The 17,028-nt window shown below is 49.0% G+C and overlaps 5 protein-coding genes across 5 annotated transcripts; 4 read left to right on the top strand and 1 right to left on the bottom strand.

The window, feature by feature from the left end:
- The first annotated feature begins 1,705 nt into the window (after window positions 1-1,705).
- GGS25DRAFT_261621 (GPR1/FUN34/yaaH family-domain-containing protein) lies at window positions 1,706-3,565 on the top strand. The gene is made up of 6 exons (XM_049257301.1): window positions 1,706-1,779; window positions 1,878-2,001; window positions 2,061-2,140; window positions 2,201-2,275; window positions 2,386-2,779; window positions 2,849-3,565. Exons 2-6 carry the CDS (start codon window positions 1,909-1,911, stop codon window positions 3,011-3,013), a joined length of 807 nt encoding a protein of 268 aa, XP_049116267.1. The 5' UTR covers window positions 1,706-1,779; window positions 1,878-1,908; the 3' UTR covers window positions 3,014-3,565.
- On the bottom strand, window positions 3,484-5,210 carry GGS25DRAFT_261627 (NAD(P)-binding protein). The gene has a single exon (XM_049257302.1). It carries the CDS (start codon window positions 5,084-5,086, stop codon window positions 4,118-4,120), a length of 969 nt encoding a protein of 322 aa, XP_049116266.1. The 5' UTR covers window positions 5,087-5,210; the 3' UTR covers window positions 3,484-4,117.
- Window positions 5,211-5,892: 682 nt separating this feature from the next.
- On the top strand, window positions 5,893-8,056 carry GGS25DRAFT_488932 (signal recognition particle protein). The gene is made up of 2 exons (XM_049260863.1): window positions 5,893-6,123; window positions 6,204-8,056. The coding sequence occupies exons 1-2, from the start codon at window positions 6,046-6,048 to the stop codon at window positions 7,677-7,679; spliced, it is 1,554 nt and encodes a 517-aa protein (XP_049116265.1). The 5' UTR covers window positions 5,893-6,045; the 3' UTR covers window positions 7,680-8,056.
- Window positions 8,057-12,438: 4,382 nt separating this feature from the next.
- Window positions 12,439-14,205, top strand: GGS25DRAFT_261570 (acid phosphatase/Vanadium-dependent haloperoxidase). The gene is made up of 2 exons (XM_049257300.1): window positions 12,439-13,173; window positions 13,224-14,205. The coding sequence occupies exons 1-2, from the start codon at window positions 12,961-12,963 to the stop codon at window positions 14,160-14,162; spliced, it is 1,152 nt and encodes a 383-aa protein (XP_049116264.1). The 5' UTR covers window positions 12,439-12,960; the 3' UTR covers window positions 14,163-14,205.
- Window positions 14,206-15,807: 1,602 nt separating this feature from the next.
- On the top strand, window positions 15,808-16,605 carry GGS25DRAFT_531325 (alpha/beta-hydrolase; the record flags this gene model as incomplete). Its single annotated transcript, XM_049265483.1, has 1 exon — window positions 15,808-16,605. One exon carries the CDS (start codon window positions 15,808-15,810, stop codon window positions 16,513-16,515), a length of 708 nt encoding a protein of 235 aa, XP_049116263.1. The 3' UTR covers window positions 16,516-16,605.
- Between the last annotated feature and the right edge of the window lie 423 nt (window positions 16,606-17,028).

The raw sequence follows: 17,028 nt of genomic DNA, 5'->3' as shown, positions 1-17,028 counted from the left end.
TCCACGTGATACCCATGCGGATAACCCATTTGGGATAGGTTAGTTAGATGTACTTAGTCCTGCTGGCAAGATAGACACCCCCGAGCACGAGGATTGAAGTACGCATCAAGAAGGTCAATATCATCATTCCTAATGTAGATACCAACCTCGATCTGGTTATCCGGCTGGGTACCTATCCTCACCTCATGAAATAGGAATGCTCAAATTATGCAACTTTTACCTAATGCTTATCAACCTCACGAACGAACTGGTAGATCTAGCCAGCGTGGTATTAGGACCAGTCTACAGACTCTCTGATTCGATACCCACCCGGTAGTTAACGGCGGCTCTGCGATTAACTTTGCATTGGCATCCATCACGACATCGTGCAGGAGGCTGGATGCGGCAGGCAGGCAGGCATCTTAACATGCTCCAGCGTGGGGGTAAAAGAGCAGAGCATACACAGACAATCAACAAGCACTGGGTAGCCGGTTAGCCGTTATCTCATCGTAAACTATTGCGTAGATCTGCTTGATAGGGCTGTGTTAACTCAAGTGATGATAAGTGACAACACACTTAGGTGCCATATGTAGGTAGGCATTCATTTCACAATCTTGCATGTGATTGCCCGTTGGCCATCACCTGCCTGATAGGTATGATTTAACGAAGACCTCTAACCTACCTAGGTACTCAGTGTTTCAACAGCTTGGGCGGACCCGACATATCTATCTCTGAGTTGTCATGTTGGCTGGTGGCTCGTCTTCACATGTGATCTTTTCGATTCTACTATGAAATTAGGAATTATTTGCAAGAAAAAAATAAGATGTTGTCCCTGACACAAATGACAGCTGGTTCGACAGCCTAAGTACGTGCTAGGAAGAAGCTCTTATGATGATACCCGGAATTGGCGGCTCACATGACGTTGCATTCCGGCTCGTTGAAGATTAACTCAGATTGGCGACTTGCGGAAAGGAATGGGCTGACTTTCCATATGCCCGTAATGTCCGTAATTGCGCCTTGTCATTATACAGCCACGGCTGAAAACGTCAAGTAGTATCCATTTTTGGATGACTGATGGATGATATACCTCTCAGCTGTGTATCACTGAGACCACGCTGAGATAACGTTTTTGGGAGGGCAAGCCTCTATTCCCCTAGGTAACCAAGGCCATGGCGCCCCGAATTCTGTAATCGGTATCAATTAACCTGTTTCACCTTACGTTCTCGGTCAAGCCCCAATAGTAAGCCATATCGAAGAACAGACCGATGAAGGCCCTGAGCCACAACACTGCCCATTCGGTATCCTGATAGTGAGCTCGGCGGAAGCGTGCCACCTTCCAGTTTCCCTTGCTAGTCGTCCCTTATTTCAGCATTATATATCAACCAATTGGCTAATAGCTCCTCTATATTCGATTTTAAATGGCCCTCACAACAAGTGAACGGAAAAGGGCTTGTTACTTATGGGAAAGGGCTTGCCAACTGCTTCTTACGGCCAGGCCCCGCACCGGAGTGGCATTCACGGCTGTGTATATTTTGGAGATTGGCTGGTCTTGGCCCTTTCGGCAGAGGGCCTAGACAACGGTACTCTGGAGCTATACGCGCCGCGGGACGTGGTATCCTAAGCGCGCGGGGCCCTGTGATTGGACGCAGGGCGAGAGGATCCGGCAATTATGGTTACTTGCGAAAGGGGTGCATTATATGGGAATGTAACTACGCAATAAATCTTTTTGGCACTCCAGCCTATTCGGAGTTCGACGCAGAATGCCACGGCGCAACCGACTATTAAAGGTCGAGAAAGTAGGTAGCTATTCCCCTGGTTTGGATGATTATTCTTCAAAAACAGTTTGTTTTATTAAGCATTGCTAATCGTGCTTCCTCCCGTCTTGTCGGCAATCTAAGAGACTATAGCTTGACAAATACCTAAGCCATCATGACGAACCCTATCTTTAACCATCATGATGAGGAGAAGGGGTTGCACCGGACGGAAACCAGTGTGACGATGCCCCCGGAGCTCTTCGAGAAGGTGAGCTAGATCGCTTGAGGGCGGCATCTCTACTGCGTCAGTTTGCTGATTCGATTAAGCTGTACCTCACGCCAAAAGTGCCCCATGTCGGCGACTACAACCGACGATTCGCTAACCCGACACCTCTTGGTATTGTCGGGTAAGTTCACGTCCATAGTACCGTCGAAGATATACAAGCAAAACACTGATGTCTTTTTAGATTCGTGATCTCGACCTTCACCTTCTCAATCATCCTCATGGGATGGGGAGGTGCGTCAGGAACAACACCCGTGGCGTAAGGATTCCCCATCTGCACCTGACATTTCGATGCCCCCCTTTTCCCACCCACCCACACCCCTGTCTATCGCGGCTAAATTAACCTACCTACTGACCAATCCTCACCAGCGGCATATTCTTCTTCGTCGGCCCCGTGCTGCTCCTCTTCTCCATGGTGTTCGAGTGGATCATGGGCAACTTCTTCCCCATGATGGCCATGGGCCTGTACGCCGTCTTCTGGCTCTCCTTCGGCTTGATGTCGCTGCCCACGCTGCAGCTCGGCGAGCCCTACGCCACCGCCGGCGACCCCACCGGCATGGCCTCGCCCGAGTACAACTCTGTCGTGGGCATCTACCTCATCGTCTGGGGCTTCGCGCTGTTCACCTTCTTCATCTTCACGTTGAAGGTGAATGCCGTGTTCGCGATGATCTTCGCTTCCGCGACAAGCGCGGTGTGGGTCCTCTCCGGCTCGTACTTCAGGCTTGCGGCGGGCGATTTCGAGGCTGCGATTCACTTGCAAAAGGTTCGTATATTGCATCCATATCCACTTCGACAATGTGTATTGGCGCTAGCTGACTTGCTAATTACCTAGGCTGGCGGAGCTCTGCTGTTCGTCGTGGCGTCGCTGGGATGGTACATGTGTGTCATCATCATGGCGGGCGAGATGCGCATCACCCTCAACCTCCCTCTCGGCGACCTTACACGGTTCTGGCCCAATACGGACGTCGATCTGGCGGCTGCTGCGCATCGCGATTAATTGGGTATGTTTAGGCGTGAGTAATGCTGTATTACCTAGAACCTACCTACCTACCTACTACTTCAGTTAGGAGGCAGGGGTAAGTGCCGTCAAAGATTCACTCTCAAAGTTTATGGCATGTTAGATTAGCCTGAATGGGCAGCTGGATATGTACGTTATTGAGTAGCTAGCTAGAATGTGATATAAATATCTATATAGTATGACAGTAGGAGAGCTTCCCCCTTAACCTGGTTCCCAGTGTGTTGGTCTGGGGTAAACGAATGCCGAATGCGTATTTAGGCGGCTTGGCTTCGAACTAATTAGGAACAGTAGAGACCTGTAAATACCACTATCTCTGTTGCATTAGACCGACAAATAGGGTATCTGGAAGCTGTTACGTGCGACGGGCAACGCCGGTAACACCGGCAGCCGCGGATCCTACGAGCGAAGTGCGGCCCCCAATACGACTTTCGCATTACAAATTTGACGAAATAGACAGCTTTCTGCCCTTTGAGCTTTTCGGTGATGCAATGTTATACTATCTTCATGTCCCAATCACATGGAAAGCATGACATGACCTTTGGTGTTATCGAGTATCATTGAAAGTAGGTACCTACCTAACCGAGTGCACTCAAAAGATTAGAGTGTGTTATTGAACCGAGGTTGCTCGGTTGATGGTAGCATTGATAGAAGTTAAAGTGCTGACACGTCCGAGATTGGAGCAAGGTATGGGGATCGGATCTCTCTGTCACGTAGCATTAAAGGATGTGGGCATTGATATTTTTTAACTTTCACTCAGATCGTGGTGAACCCCCTATTTGTGGCTAACTGTAAGACTGAAGATCTCTGATGTTGAAGCTTTCTAGTACACACTTTGATTCTGTTGGGAGGTAGATATGGATACAAGTACTTAACAATGATTTTAGAGTCTTCAATAGGTATATGGCAAGATATGAGATACGGCGGATTCAATAGGAAGTGCTTGTATGTAGATTATACATATATGCCACAGGTGTAGGGCGGATACTATCAGCCACTGCACCCAGCCACCTGAATATTTCAACATCTTACATACCTAGTATCTGACTAAGGTACCTCTCTATAGCCTACTTGTCGTAACTACATCTAGTACTCAAAGGCCTGTCCAACAAGCTCCTCGCTAAGCTTCCACAGCTTCTCAACACTATCAGGATCAGTTGCATGGGTCAAGGCGGGAGAGACGACACCATCCTGTAAATAAGCGGGCGACTTAGCGGGAAGCTCCGGGTCGAGCGCCGCAATGAGCGAAGTAGCGGCAATCTGCGAAAGGTTCTTGACCTCTTCGGTCTTCCAGTCAATGCCCGTAGTAGCCTTTGCGACGGCGGGGATCTCGGCGTAATCTTCCACATTGAGGTGAGATCCGAGGACCGTGTCGAGGTTCATGCCAGGGTGTACAGCGGTCGACGTGACGCCGCGGCTTGCCAGGCGCTTCGTCAGGCCGTAGGAGAAGAGAATGTTGGCCGTCTTAGACTGGGCGTAGCCGAGCCACATGTTGTAGGTTTTGCCGCCGGAGAAATTGTAGTCGTCGAAGCGGAAGGGTGAGGCGAGATAGCCAGCGCTGGTCAAGTTGACGACGCGGGCTCCGCCAGAAGAGGATGCGGCAGCTAGCAAGCCAGGGACGAGTAGGTTAGTGAGTAAGAAATGGCCTACGTGGTTGGTCGATAGTTGCATCTCGATGCCCTTCTTGTCGACGGTGTACTCCTTGATAGCCATCACACCGGCGCTGTTGATAAGAACATCGATTTTAGGGGCCTGGGCCAGGATCTCCTTAGCTCCTTGGCGTACGGAGTCCTGGTCGGATAGCTCTATGGGCACGAACGAAGTCTTGATGGAGCTGTCGATTTCGGCAATCTTCTGCAACACTGGCTCTGCCTTCTCCAGAGTTCGAGAGACAAGTATAATATGCGCGGGCGAGCCTTTGGCTAAGGTGAGAGCTGTTTGGCAGCCAATGCTGGGCATGCCTGCACCGGTAAGGACAAAGGTGCGACCTTTGATTTGCGATCCGAAGACCTCGAAGACATCCTCGCTTGTGGTTTTGTTATCGAACTTGGCCATTGTAAATGGTGAATGTTGGGTTGGAACTAAGTTTTAGGTATAGAGATGATAGAGAGTTCGTAGGATTCAGTTAAGATGATGGATATATGTGTGTGTGGTTTGATTTACGAGTCTCTTTAGAGAGCAGCGAGGAGGGGCTTTATACTTCATTTTCAGCTATATAATTGTCTATGATGTTGAATTCCAAGTGTTAGAGCATCATGCTCGTGAGTGTATCTTGAGTCATACGTCACTACTATGGAAGTGTATGTCAATGGCATTAAAGGGGGTAACGGACGTAAGTATACTAAACACCGTTGTAGATGATATAAAATCAGGCCGTTTCTCCCGGCGCGGGGCAACATTATGTTCATACACGATGTTGACTTAGTACTAGTGTTGTCGGCGTTTTCAGCGTATCGCCGCTGGATCTAGTTACCTCCTATTACCTATTCTGCCGCTGCCTGGAATACCTAGTACTTAGGTACTTGCACATGATGCGCCAGTCTCCAGACACTTAGTACCGTAGTACCTAGTACTATGTATGTACCTATGTATCGTAAACTAGCCAGGATTTCGGAGGAATAGAAGAAGGTACAATGTACATAGTTGATAATGGATACCTATGTACCTAGGTAGTATTATTAATGTACGTGACATGCACGTGCATGTCAAGTTTCAACTTCAAAGTTGGAGATTTGCAGAGCTGTCGGCTTACATAACTCTGAAGAGACCAGGTAGTAACTAAACCTTGTACGCGGGGTACCGGAATAAACATTGTTCCTCATCTATGCTACAAGTGCCACCCCACATTCACTGTAACTCGGAGCTTGCAGCGCGAACTGTCTACATTATTCAAACTTGAACAAATCACCTCCAAGGCAAATAATTCATCAACACCTAAACTTCATACTTACCCTTCGTCAGTTTGCTATTGGTATTGGATCCTCTGGCGGCTTCATAGCCACCAAATACACATCATGGTTCTTCAAGATCTCGGTCGTCGCATCAGCGGCGCCTTGCATGATGTTACTCGAGCACCTAATCTCGATGAAAAGGTATTACTCGCTCAATGCGCTATGTCGCCATCGCCATCCTCATGGAGCATATCATTAATGTTGACTAACATGCACTGTAGGCTTTCAAATCTATGCTTAACGAAATATCAGGCGCTCTCCTTGAAGCCGACGTCAACGTGCGACTTGTTAGCAAGCTCAAGAATTCAATAAGCACCACCGTCAACTTCAAAGATCTACCACCTGGCGTCAATAAGAAACGATTAATCCAAAAAGCTGTCTTCGATGAATTGGTTAAACTTGTCGATCCCCATGCCGAACCTTTCAAGCCCAAGAAGGGCAAGTCGAATGTCATCATGTTTGTTGGTTTACAAGGTGCCGGAAAAACTACAACGTGTACGAAACTCGCACGACACTACCAAGCTAGAGGATTCCGCGCATGTCTCGTCTGTGCCGACACTTTTAGAGCTGGTGCCTTTGATCAACTGAAACAGAATGCGACGAAAGCCAAAATTCCATACTATGGTTCCTTGACCGAGACAGATCCAGCAAAGGTCGCAAAGGAGGGTGTGGACAAGTTCAAGAAGGAACGCTTTGAAGTCATCATTGTAGATACTTCTGGACGTCATCGACAAGAATCAGCCCTGTTTCAGGAGATGGTGGATATCCAGGAGGCTGTAAAGCCCGACGAGACTATTATGGTTCTCGACGCTTCCATCGGTCAACAAGCCGAAGCACAGGCCAAGGCTTTCAAAGAGGCCGCAGATTTCGGAGCGATCATTATCACGAAAACGGATGGCCATGCTAGTGGAGGTGGAGCTATATCCGCCGTCGCTGCCACACATACACCCATCGTTTTTATCGGTACTGGTGAGCACATGTTGGATCTAGAAAGATTTGCCCCGCAGCAATTCGTGAACAAGCTACTGGGAATGGGCGACATGGCGGGTCTAGTGGAGCACGTGCAATCCTTGAAGTTGGATCAAAAGGAAACGATGAAACACATAACAGAAGGCATCTTTACAGTACGCGATCTACGGGACCAATTAAGTAACATCATGAAAATGGGACCCCTTTCTAAGATGGCGGGTATGATTCCCGGCATGTCAAACTTGCCAGGCATGGCGGGGATGGATGATGAGGAATCTAGCGCGCGGTTAAAGCGTATGATCTACATTTGTGACAGTATGACCGAGAAAGAGCTCGACAGCGATGGAAAGTTGTTCATCGAACAGCCAACGCGTATGACGCGGGTGGCTCGTGGTAGCGGCGTCAGCGTCCGAGAAGTCGAAGATCTGCTCACACAGCAGCGCATGATGGCAGGTATGGCCAAGAAGATGGGCGGCAGCATGAAGAATATGCAGCGAGCACAGCAAGCCATGGGCGGAGGTAACAAAGCGCAACAGATGGCTGCCATGCAGAAGCGATTGCAAAGCATGGGCGGTGCCGGAGCTGGCGGCATGCCGGATATGGCAAGCCTTGCACGGATGTTTGGCGGTGCCGGAGGCGGCATGCCGGGTGGCATGGACATGCAAAAGATGATGGAGAGTATGGGCATGGGCGGTATGATGGGAGGTGGACGGGGCGGAAGACGGTAGTAGAGGACTGTAGCGGAATATTGAAGCAGGATATTGTAGCGGGATATGGCAGCGGGAGACGGTAACGGAAAACATATTTCGGGACGGGAAAGCGGAGGTCGGGTTAGTACCTTACCTAACATTACCTAGGCATTATTTGGTGCGGTATACTGTCGTGGGCATTGAATGGCGTTTGGCTGCAAAATGCATTGATATCAACACGAACGAGTTTTATTGAGAAATGTACAACTTGTACAATACCTAGCTAAGGTCATCCATCCCTTGTACGCTTGCTACATGGACGCATATCTTGGTCATCTTGTAGGGATTTCGGGGACAATGATAGCTACTTAATATTTCTACGACCTAGACCTTAATTTGAAACCCGACAAACGATAGCCTGCCTGCATTCTACGGTGAATTTTCTAGTGCTGATCGGGGAGGGTTCCGTCCTGGTTCTACGAGACAGTCTCGGTCACTGCATATAACTATTTGTGACCACCTAGCAAGTTGCCGTCGTATTCCGCGACAGTTTTCTGTCAAACGATTTGGACCAATCAGGGGTCTAACCCCCACGTATGTCTAAGGCAAAACAATACCGAGTCAGGATTAATATGGCGACTCACTATCGTGGTACGGGAGCAAGTCACATGGATGGGAATATAGGTATAGGTATATATATCTGTATGATGAAATAGTAGTAAGCAGGGAGTATTTACCTATTTGGCGATCTCGGGAAGTAGGTCAGTTCTCACCTCTAATGACAGATCTGTCCCTAAGCAGCCATGTTGTAGATACATGTATGCACCATCCCCTGTTCGTAAGCGAGATGTCTGGATTAGAAACACTGCTGCTATGATGTCAGAGTACTAACGCATTCCCACATGTGCAGCAATACCTACCGAAACAAAGTAGGTATAATTATCATAGACACAGTTTTGGAAATCTGCATTGATTCCTTTTCCATCTGATCAAATCACCTAATCTAGGTAGACGGTAAAGTAGGTAGCCAAGTGGCTATGGGGCGCAGTGGCTAATTACATAGCAGATCAAAGGGGCATGTGGCTTGCTTGACATATTACTATTCGCACCCAGTTTGGAGCGTCTCCTCCGATGAATGACGCACTTTATTATTCCAGCTTTACGCTTTTGAACAGTAAGAAAGGCATCCTGCCGGGACTTCTTACATAGATCAGCTTGCCGGGGATCCTTACCTAACTTATCCAGGGCATGGAAATCGAAGCGTTCGATTGGTTGGGGGGGGGGGAGTACCAGATGTAGGTAAGGGTCCTTGTCCACGATAGACCCCGGGGCGGTTTCGCGCAGGATTCGCACTAACGTCACTGTTGCTAACAAACGACGCTTTGGAATCTTTGGAATATTCTATATGTACGTAGATACATTAATCAATGGCAATGTCTCTTATTGTGTACCTAGTACTACATGGGTAGGTACCTATGTACTATGTATTGTGCTTACAGCAGACCTGGGCCTGTTTGATGGGAATTCAAGAAACCGACCAGAAAATACCGTGCCTTGCGTCTTGTCCGACGTCAGGATTCCCATCTCCATATCGGCCGAAGGCAAAGTCCACACGTTGCTATGGGCGATCTATACCTGTACTACTCCAAAGCTACGCAGCCGACAGGTCGAATTGACTTTTAGAGGCGGCTAGGTATAAGCAGAATGAGATATCAACTGGGGGATGTCACTGATGAGTCTCGATTGGAGCTTTGAACTCGGGGGCTAGCTCCATTATGGCCAGACACGGAATCTCACGAGAAGATACATTGGCTGTCTATCCTATCCTACATAGGTACCTAGATATATATATTACGCGTGTGTGCGCCCACCGCCTTGGAAAAGATCTGACATTAAGAAATTATCCTGCTTCTACATAGATCACGATACTTTCAATTACACACGTACGAGATCTTTTACTTGGACCGTCTCACCCGACCGCGATACGTATGTAGGACTTGTGCCACTTCAGGCATCGGGCGTCTGCAGTTTATAAACCACACCCGGTACCCCCCCAAGGGATTTTCATTGTAACTTTCCCAAACACGAAATCATAGCTTACTTCTTGGTACTTACTGCACTTTTGGCGAATATACCTACTTATCTTAACTACCACAAACACCATGTCTTCGTGCGCGAGAATACTAGCCCGACGGTGCCCGCGCGTCGGCGCACCCTCTAGTCTTACGAGAACTGCTATTTCTGCGCAACTATTCAGACAAATACACTTCTCAAACCCCACCTCAACAGCGCCAACCACCAGCAAGGCCGCGACCGAATTCAGCCGCAAGACGGACACGGTCCCGACACCCCCCGAGTCGCGGGATAATCCCACGGTGGGCATCGCGCCGGACCCACGCGAGAACATAGGCCAGAAGCGGCTCGCTGACTTCGACTTGGCGGGGAAGGTGTTCGTCGTGACCGGTGGCGGACGCGGGCTGGGGTTGTCGCTCGCGGAGGCACTGGCGGAGACGGGGGGGAAGGGTAAGTTTTTTCTCTACGATCGAGACATACTACCTAACCTACGCTACGGCATATGACCTCCCGTTTACTTATGATGTTACCTACCTATGCTAACAATAAGACACTACGATTCACAGTCTACTGCCTCGACCGCGAACCCGCCCCCGACTCAAAATGGGACTCGGCATCGCGCCGCGCCTCCGAATTCGGCGGGTTCCTGTCGTACAAGCAGCAGGACGTGCAGGACTCCCCGGGGCTCGACGCAACCATCACGGCCATCGCCGACACGCACGCGCGCCTGGACGGCGTCATCGCCGCGGCGGGGGTCCAGCACCTGTGCCCGGCCGCAGAGTGGACGAGGGAGGAGGTGAACGCGATGCTGGACGTCAACTTCACGGGCGTCATGATGACGGCGACGAGCGCCGCGCGCGCCATGTTCCGCTACCGGATCCACGGCAGCATGTGCTTCGTTGCCAGCATGTCGGGGAGCATTGCGAATCGGGGGTTGCTGTCGCCGGTGAGTTGGCTACCGCTTTCACCATTGAAATCTTACTAGGAAACTGCTGTTGACATTGCGGGCTCTAGGTGTACAACTCTTCGAAAGCCGCCGTAATCCAGCTCGCCCGCAATCTGGCCATGGAGTGGAGTCCCATACGCAAAGACGGCACGGGAGGCATCCGGGTCAACTGCATCAGCCCCGGACACATCCTGACGGACATGGTGCGCAAGAACTTCGAGGAGGTGCCGGGGTTGCGGGAGAAGTGGGAGAGTGGGAATATGAGTAAGCCTCTTTTTTCCTTTTTTTTTTCTTCAAGGGTCTTTTCGCCGAGATATTTCTTCTTCAATTGCGTCCAGTAAGCAGCATTCTAACTTTTAATTCATCTACACAGTGGGCCGACTGGCAGAAACCAGCGAGTTCAAGGGAGCGGCGCTGTTCCTGCTAAGCAACGCCAGCAGCTTCATGACTGGAAATAACCTCGTTATCGACGGTGGCCATACGGCATGGTAGAGGACTCAACTCAATCGAGACCTTCCACCCACCTTGCTTTGATCTCGGAGTTTGGTTTGCGGCGCTCGGAGTTTACCTGCCGTGCGTATGTACTTGCTTACCTAGCAGTATGTATCCATAGTATGTTCTTCGATTAAGAGAAAATGGTGTTGGTGTACTTAGGGTAGACAAGTAGCATTCATGATATCCCATAGATTTTTTCTGTACCTTCATATCGATGTTTATCGACAGCATGATTCCATTGATTTTCAACGGTTGAGTCGTACATGCAAACAAACTTAAGGCGAATTGGGATCTGACAGAATCTTTGTTCGAGTTACACATAGAATCTTTGTTCGAGTTACACATACGCGCGTCTGATAGAATTGACATTGAAGTGGTGGAACCGTGACTCCACCACAAACCTCAGCTTTTGCGCCACATGTATTTCTAGGCGTGGCGTAACCAAAGGACAATAACCTCCGAAGGTAACCTCGTACCCACTTCAACCTTGAATTAATCCTCTTTGATGGTTCAATTTTATGGATTTGATCTCATCTGTGCCATTTAGCCGGGACTCTGAAACTTTCAATGCGCCTCGCAAGACGATACGAAGGTTTGATGGGGCAAACAGCGGACAGCAACCTGCCTAGACCCTTTAGCGGGATGACGTTGATTTGCGACAAAGAGCTCTAGAGCCCCCTTTGGAAAACATCTAACCTTAAGCACCTGGGAAGTTTTCAAAATTGGGCCGCCACTAAGGTATCACAAATTTCCCGACAATACACTACGCGTACTAGACTAGTTGGAGGCATCTAGCCGTCATTGTCTCGAAATATCAAATGGATACAAAGGTCATGTGTGCCGTGTGCCGAAAATAGTTCGACTTTTATGGAAAATTCCCGACTGCTACGGCGTCGCGCAGTGAAGGACTAGACTTTTAGTGTGTTTGCATTATGGATCAATCACTAGTAGGTAGCTGGAGGTTGGCCCGACTACTTAACCAGTGGCCACGAGGTATTCCAATTTCCCAATAGTGTGACAGTTAGGCACAATACCTCTGTAAAGGAGGTGAATGGAATCCTTACTCTTATACGAAACAATTTATTAATATCAATACAGGGACTATGAAATACAATTAGAAGATGTTTGTTTTATGACGGCCATGACTGTCACGAAGAATAGGTGCTAAATGTGTAGATTCGAAGATCAATCAGACAAGCATTTGCCAAGTCGTGCCAAGTTTGTTAAGCTTCATGACGTCCAAGTCTGGGGTTGACGAATCAAATTCGTCAGACAGGGTCAGTCAAGGTAAGGACTAATAGGTACCAACGCATCGCCGATTCTACAACTGCGTTTTGAAGAAATTGTTCAACCGACAAGACTGTTGATTGGATTAGGATTCTAAGCTGGGGCCGTCTGTGTTACGAATTACCACCTAGGATAGCTACCAATTAACTAAGCATGGCCTGTCCATGTCACAGCTGGCAAAACTTAGTCATGACGTCAATACCTAACCAGCACAACGCCTGAGCCAATGTCATTTGATAGTGGAGTCATCACAAAGGTGCAAGTGCTATGTTGTTAAAACTAGGGTCAAGCCCAACTCTGTTTCACTTCGATTCGATTTTGACAACCCATACCTTAATTCGTTCCTGGATCTCCCCTGACTCTTTCCGCCCAGTTCGAGCATCCTCCCTGTCGGGAACTCGACCAGGACTGATATCCTGTGTGCATTACACGCGGGACTATCAACAACTTTGAAGTTTTCAACTCTTTCAGTAACAATTCTCTCTTCTACAACACTTCCGACTCTCACGACAATCCTAAATGCCTCTTTTTGGTCGTAGTCGCGTAGACGGCGCTGAAGCTGGTCCAACTACTACCGGCACCCGTCGAAGTCGCCGAGATCGTCATGCCAACGGACATGCCAACGACAGCATGGCTTACCCGATGGCCACCCGCCCATCATTCGGGCAGTGGCTCAAAGTCACTTGGGGTGATATTCTTACCATGATACTCCTAGGCGCCCTAGGACTTGGTGTAAGTTTCTCGCATGCTCCAATTCACTACCTCGCTAACACTTAACGCAGGTATACGAGGCACCTCCAGCTCCTACTCGTTCTTTCGCCGTGACTTTCTCCGACGGCGAGGTGGTCAATCCGGAGTTTGCGCTTCCTCTGCGCAAGGAGATCATTCCCATCTGGCTGGCCGCTTTCCTAGCAGCTGTTGTCCCCATCGTCATCATCCTGATCATGCAAATTCGCGTTCGCAGCTTTTGGGACGTCAACAACGGCATTATCGGGCTCCTCTACTCTTTAATTACCGCCGCCGTCTTCCAGGTCTTTTTGAAGTGTTTGATCGGAGGATTGAGGCCGCATTTCCTCGACGTCTGTAAGCCGGATTTCTCGCTCGCGAGCAACGCCCCTGGAGTTGAGGGGTCAGGATACAACGGCGCGGGCTACACAGGGATATACTTCACGAAGGAGATTTGCACGGGCGACGAAAAGGAGATCAACGACTCCCTCGAATCTTTCCCGTCAGGTCACAGCACCGCGGCCTTCGCGGGCTTTATTTACCTTGCCATCTACCTCAATGCCAAACTGAAGGCGTTTTCCAACTACCACCCCGCCATGTGGAAGCTTGTCGCCATCTACACACCTGTCCTTGGAGCTACGCTCATTGCTGGCGCTCTAACCATTGACGAATTCCACAACTGGTATGATGTCGTTGCAGGCGCCATCATCGGATCCGTCATGGCGTTCTCCGCTTACCGCATGTGCTACGCGTCGATCTGGGACTGGCGTTGGAACCACGTGCCTCTGCACCGTGGACAGCCGTGTATGTATACATACGAAGGCGCCGAGCTAATGGATGCCGTGTTCACTCGACGAGCAGGCTGGGGCCCGGGTGCGGGTACATCGAACTGGCATCATGGCGGTCCTGCCACGAGTGGCCACGCTGGAGCCGGGGGGTTCGCGAGAAAACCGGTTGGCAGTGGTACGGCGAGGAGAGGTGACGATATGGTGTAAAAGTGTTGGATGTTTAATGATTTATGACACTAATGCTTCGTTCGTCTTGGCAATTGTGAGAGGGATGTGGAAAATTGGGAGATACCTATAGTTTCTTGAATTCCTTGTAATGAAGTTGCTTCCTTTTCAAGTATCTAGTGCCGGCGTTGTAACGAGATCTAATTTGACTCACTATAACCAAACTCTTATCTCGTGTGATAAATTCATGACTGACGACCGTAGACCGGGGTATATGAGAACTCTACCTACGCCAATGTAACACCTCCACAGCTCGTTCAAAGAAACACACATCTTCTTCCAGCACACCCAGAGCCTCAGGCACCTGCAACCGGTAGGTATCCATGGGCGTCGGGGATGGAATGGCATGGGTCCGGACATGCCAAGCCGCGGGAGAAGGGGGAGCTGGGACGGGAGTAAAGGAAATAATAGAAAAAGAAGTAGAGGAAGAGGACGAGGACTCGCGCTTCAAGACGCCGATATGCGGTAGCGGCCGACTAGATTAACCTAACCTAACTTCTGCCGACACGCTCTGCATGGTTGATCGTTATCGGTCTTATGTACTTGCTGTAGCGCCGTCGCATCAATCGCAAAGAGCAGGTATGTAAGCAGTACATTGATGTGGCAATCCGTTGCAACGCTGGTGCTGATAAGTTAGGCTGCTCGACAATGTAAAGGGAAGCGCTCGTCACTGGATGTAGGTAGGCCTGGATGGATATGCGCCGAGGGGGGTAGAGGTGATGAGGAGAAGGGAAGCGGGAATTCGGGGAGGTGTGTTGACAGGTACGATACATGTAGAGGATGCACATGCATGTGAAGAGACAACATTGAAGGGTACTAGATACATAGGTACCCAAGGGGCGATGGTTCAAAATAGCCCCTCCCCCTTTAGGAAAGTGGAGCTATATATAGCGGCGTTCTATTGGCGGAGGGAACCTTGTGAGTGCGCCACGCCAATGCTCTACCTAAGGTTAAGTGGTACACTATTCTCGTCTATAACTATTATTGGTATAGCTACTATATAATAGCTTGTCATATGAAGAATGCGATAAAGCCATGGAAGAACGACGATGGTTAAGTATATGTGGCTTTGGAGGGTTTTTCATGTGATTGAAATTAATCAACTAACCTAGGTACCTCTGAAGAACAGGGAGAAGAAGCTAACCCGACTACTAATATTTATAATTGAGCCACGTAGCTAAACATTCGTCCAACAAAAGCTATCGAGAAGGAATTATCCTTTCTTTTCAGCTATATGGGCAACTGAATTTCACGAAGTTGAAAAGTACACAATGAGTATTGACTACCTGAGCAATCTAGGCTTTTGATTAGTCAAAAGCGCTGTGGCAGGAGAGTTACAGCTCTGAGATAGACTCTGGAATATTGAAGTTTAAATGTTGAATCTTAAATGTGAGACATGGTAGCAGCCATCAGAACTTAAGCATAAATGTATAGCAGTAAGCCTAAAAGCTTAAGCGAGTGTCAATACAGTTGAGTATATAAAGAGGCGACTTGTGGTTGTTGACCTCTGTCTTCACAACACACGCAACAATCACTCACGCAACACTTGTCCACAAGATTTCATCTGCACTTTTGAGAAGGATCGGTTCATCAAATCAATCTCTCAACAGACAATCAGAACTCAGCAATGGACCCACACTCACCATTTTCTTATCTCGTCTTTCCCCCGCGTGAAGAGCACACGCACACAGTCATCTGGTTCCACGGTCCGGGTAGTAGCGCCTCAGAACTGTCAAGCGAATTATTCAAGTGCAAAGCCTCGCAACCAGAAGGACAACCAAGAACTCTTCGCGATATTTTCCCCACCATAAAATGGGTGTTCCCTCGAGCACCACCTTTAGACATGTCGCGATGGTTCCACAGGTGGTATAACGAGCAGTATGAAGCACTAAGGTTCAACCATTCCTTGCGATACAGCGGTATTTCACAAATCACAGACGGCCTCGAAGAAGAAGTCTACCAGGTCCCTGTCAACAGAATCTTCCTGGCATGGATAGGCCAAGGCTTCCCAACTCCTATTTCGGCATGTGAGTTGACTTTTCAGGCACGGTTCGCCGGACTGATCGGCCTCTCCAGCGGGCTTGCTTCGTATGTACCCAGACTAAGGCACATGCCGCGGTTCCCCTTGGTTCTACCAACGCCGGCATTCTTGGCTCATTGTGCCGACGACGAGGTGATTCCGATTGAGAGCGGGAGACGTCTTCGCGATATTCTGAGCGACTCGCTGCGACCAATCCAGTGGAAGGAGTATAGCGATGGAGGTCATTGGATCAATGAGCCGCAGGGAGTTGACGATATCGTTGCATTTATAAAGAGAAACATGTACCGGTACTAGGTAGTCGTGTTGGCGCCCGGGGTTTACACACACCTGCACGACCACCTTCGAAGACCTATACATCTTCACCGCACTTGGCGCAGGGAATTTGGACTATAGTTGGAACTATATGTGCGCTTGCTTTGCATTTCTGAACTGAATGTTATATTGGCTGGGAATTGGTGGATAATTAATCGTGGTGCTAGGAGGAAAGTCTTTTTTCCCCTTTCATGGAGAGGGGTTTTTTTTTTTTTTTTTTTTTTTTTTTGACATCTAACGATCCCACTATACGAGTTGAATTCAACCTCATTCCCGCGCTTGTATTGATTGCAAAATATAATGAAAGCAGATATAGCGATTTAAGTGAGGAGTACTGCACGTAGCTTGTTTCGACGATAAATGATTGATTCGCGTCGTGATCGCTGAGTGTTCCAGCCCCCCCCCCCCCTATTTTTCAATGGCGTATATGTCGGCTTGCGGGACGGCCCGGTCCACGCTAATTCCCGAACCTGTGCTACGCGAGTTACTTAGCCA

This window comes from Hypoxylon fragiforme, assembly GCF_022984875.1.
Source record: "Hypoxylon fragiforme strain CBS 206.31 chromosome Unknown GGS25scaffold_5, whole genome shotgun sequence".
Taxonomy (NCBI): domain Eukaryota; kingdom Fungi; phylum Ascomycota; class Sordariomycetes; order Xylariales; family Hypoxylaceae; genus Hypoxylon; species Hypoxylon fragiforme.
The sequence above is the reverse complement of the archived record's forward strand: the minus strand, read 5'-3'. Positions and strand labels throughout refer to the sequence as shown.

What these genes read in the sequence shown, in the direction of transcription:
- GGS25DRAFT_261621 (XM_049257301.1), top strand. Translation starts at nt 1,909, where the DNA reads ATGACGAACCCTATCTTTAACCATCATGATGAGGAGAAGGGGTTGCAC. An exon ending in CCCCGGAGCTCTTCGAGAAG is followed by an intron (nt 2,002 to 2,060) that starts GTGAGCTAGATC and finishes GATTCGATTAAG; the next exon opens with CTGTACCTCACGCCAAAAGT. An exon ending in TCAGGAACAACACCCGTGGC is followed by an intron (nt 2,276 to 2,385) that starts GTAAGGATTCCC and finishes AATCCTCACCAG; the next exon opens with CGGCATATTCTTCTTCGTCG.
- GGS25DRAFT_261570 (XM_049257300.1), top strand. Translation starts at nt 12,961, where the DNA reads ATGCCTCTTTTTGGTCGTAGTCGCGTAGACGGCGCTGAAGCTGGTCCA. An exon ending in TAGGCGCCCTAGGACTTGGT is followed by an intron (nt 13,174 to 13,223) that starts GTAAGTTTCTCG and finishes CACTTAACGCAG; the next exon opens with GTATACGAGGCACCTCCAGC.
- GGS25DRAFT_261627 (XM_049257302.1), bottom strand. Translation starts at nt 5,086, where the DNA reads ATGGCCAAGTTCGATAACAAAACCACAAGCGAGGATGTCTTCGAGGTC.
- GGS25DRAFT_488932 (XM_049260863.1), top strand. Translation starts at nt 6,046, where the DNA reads ATGGTTCTTCAAGATCTCGGTCGTCGCATCAGCGGCGCCTTGCATGAT. An exon ending in CACCTAATCTCGATGAAAAG is followed by an intron (nt 6,124 to 6,203) that starts GTATTACTCGCT and finishes CATGCACTGTAG; the next exon opens with GCTTTCAAATCTATGCTTAA.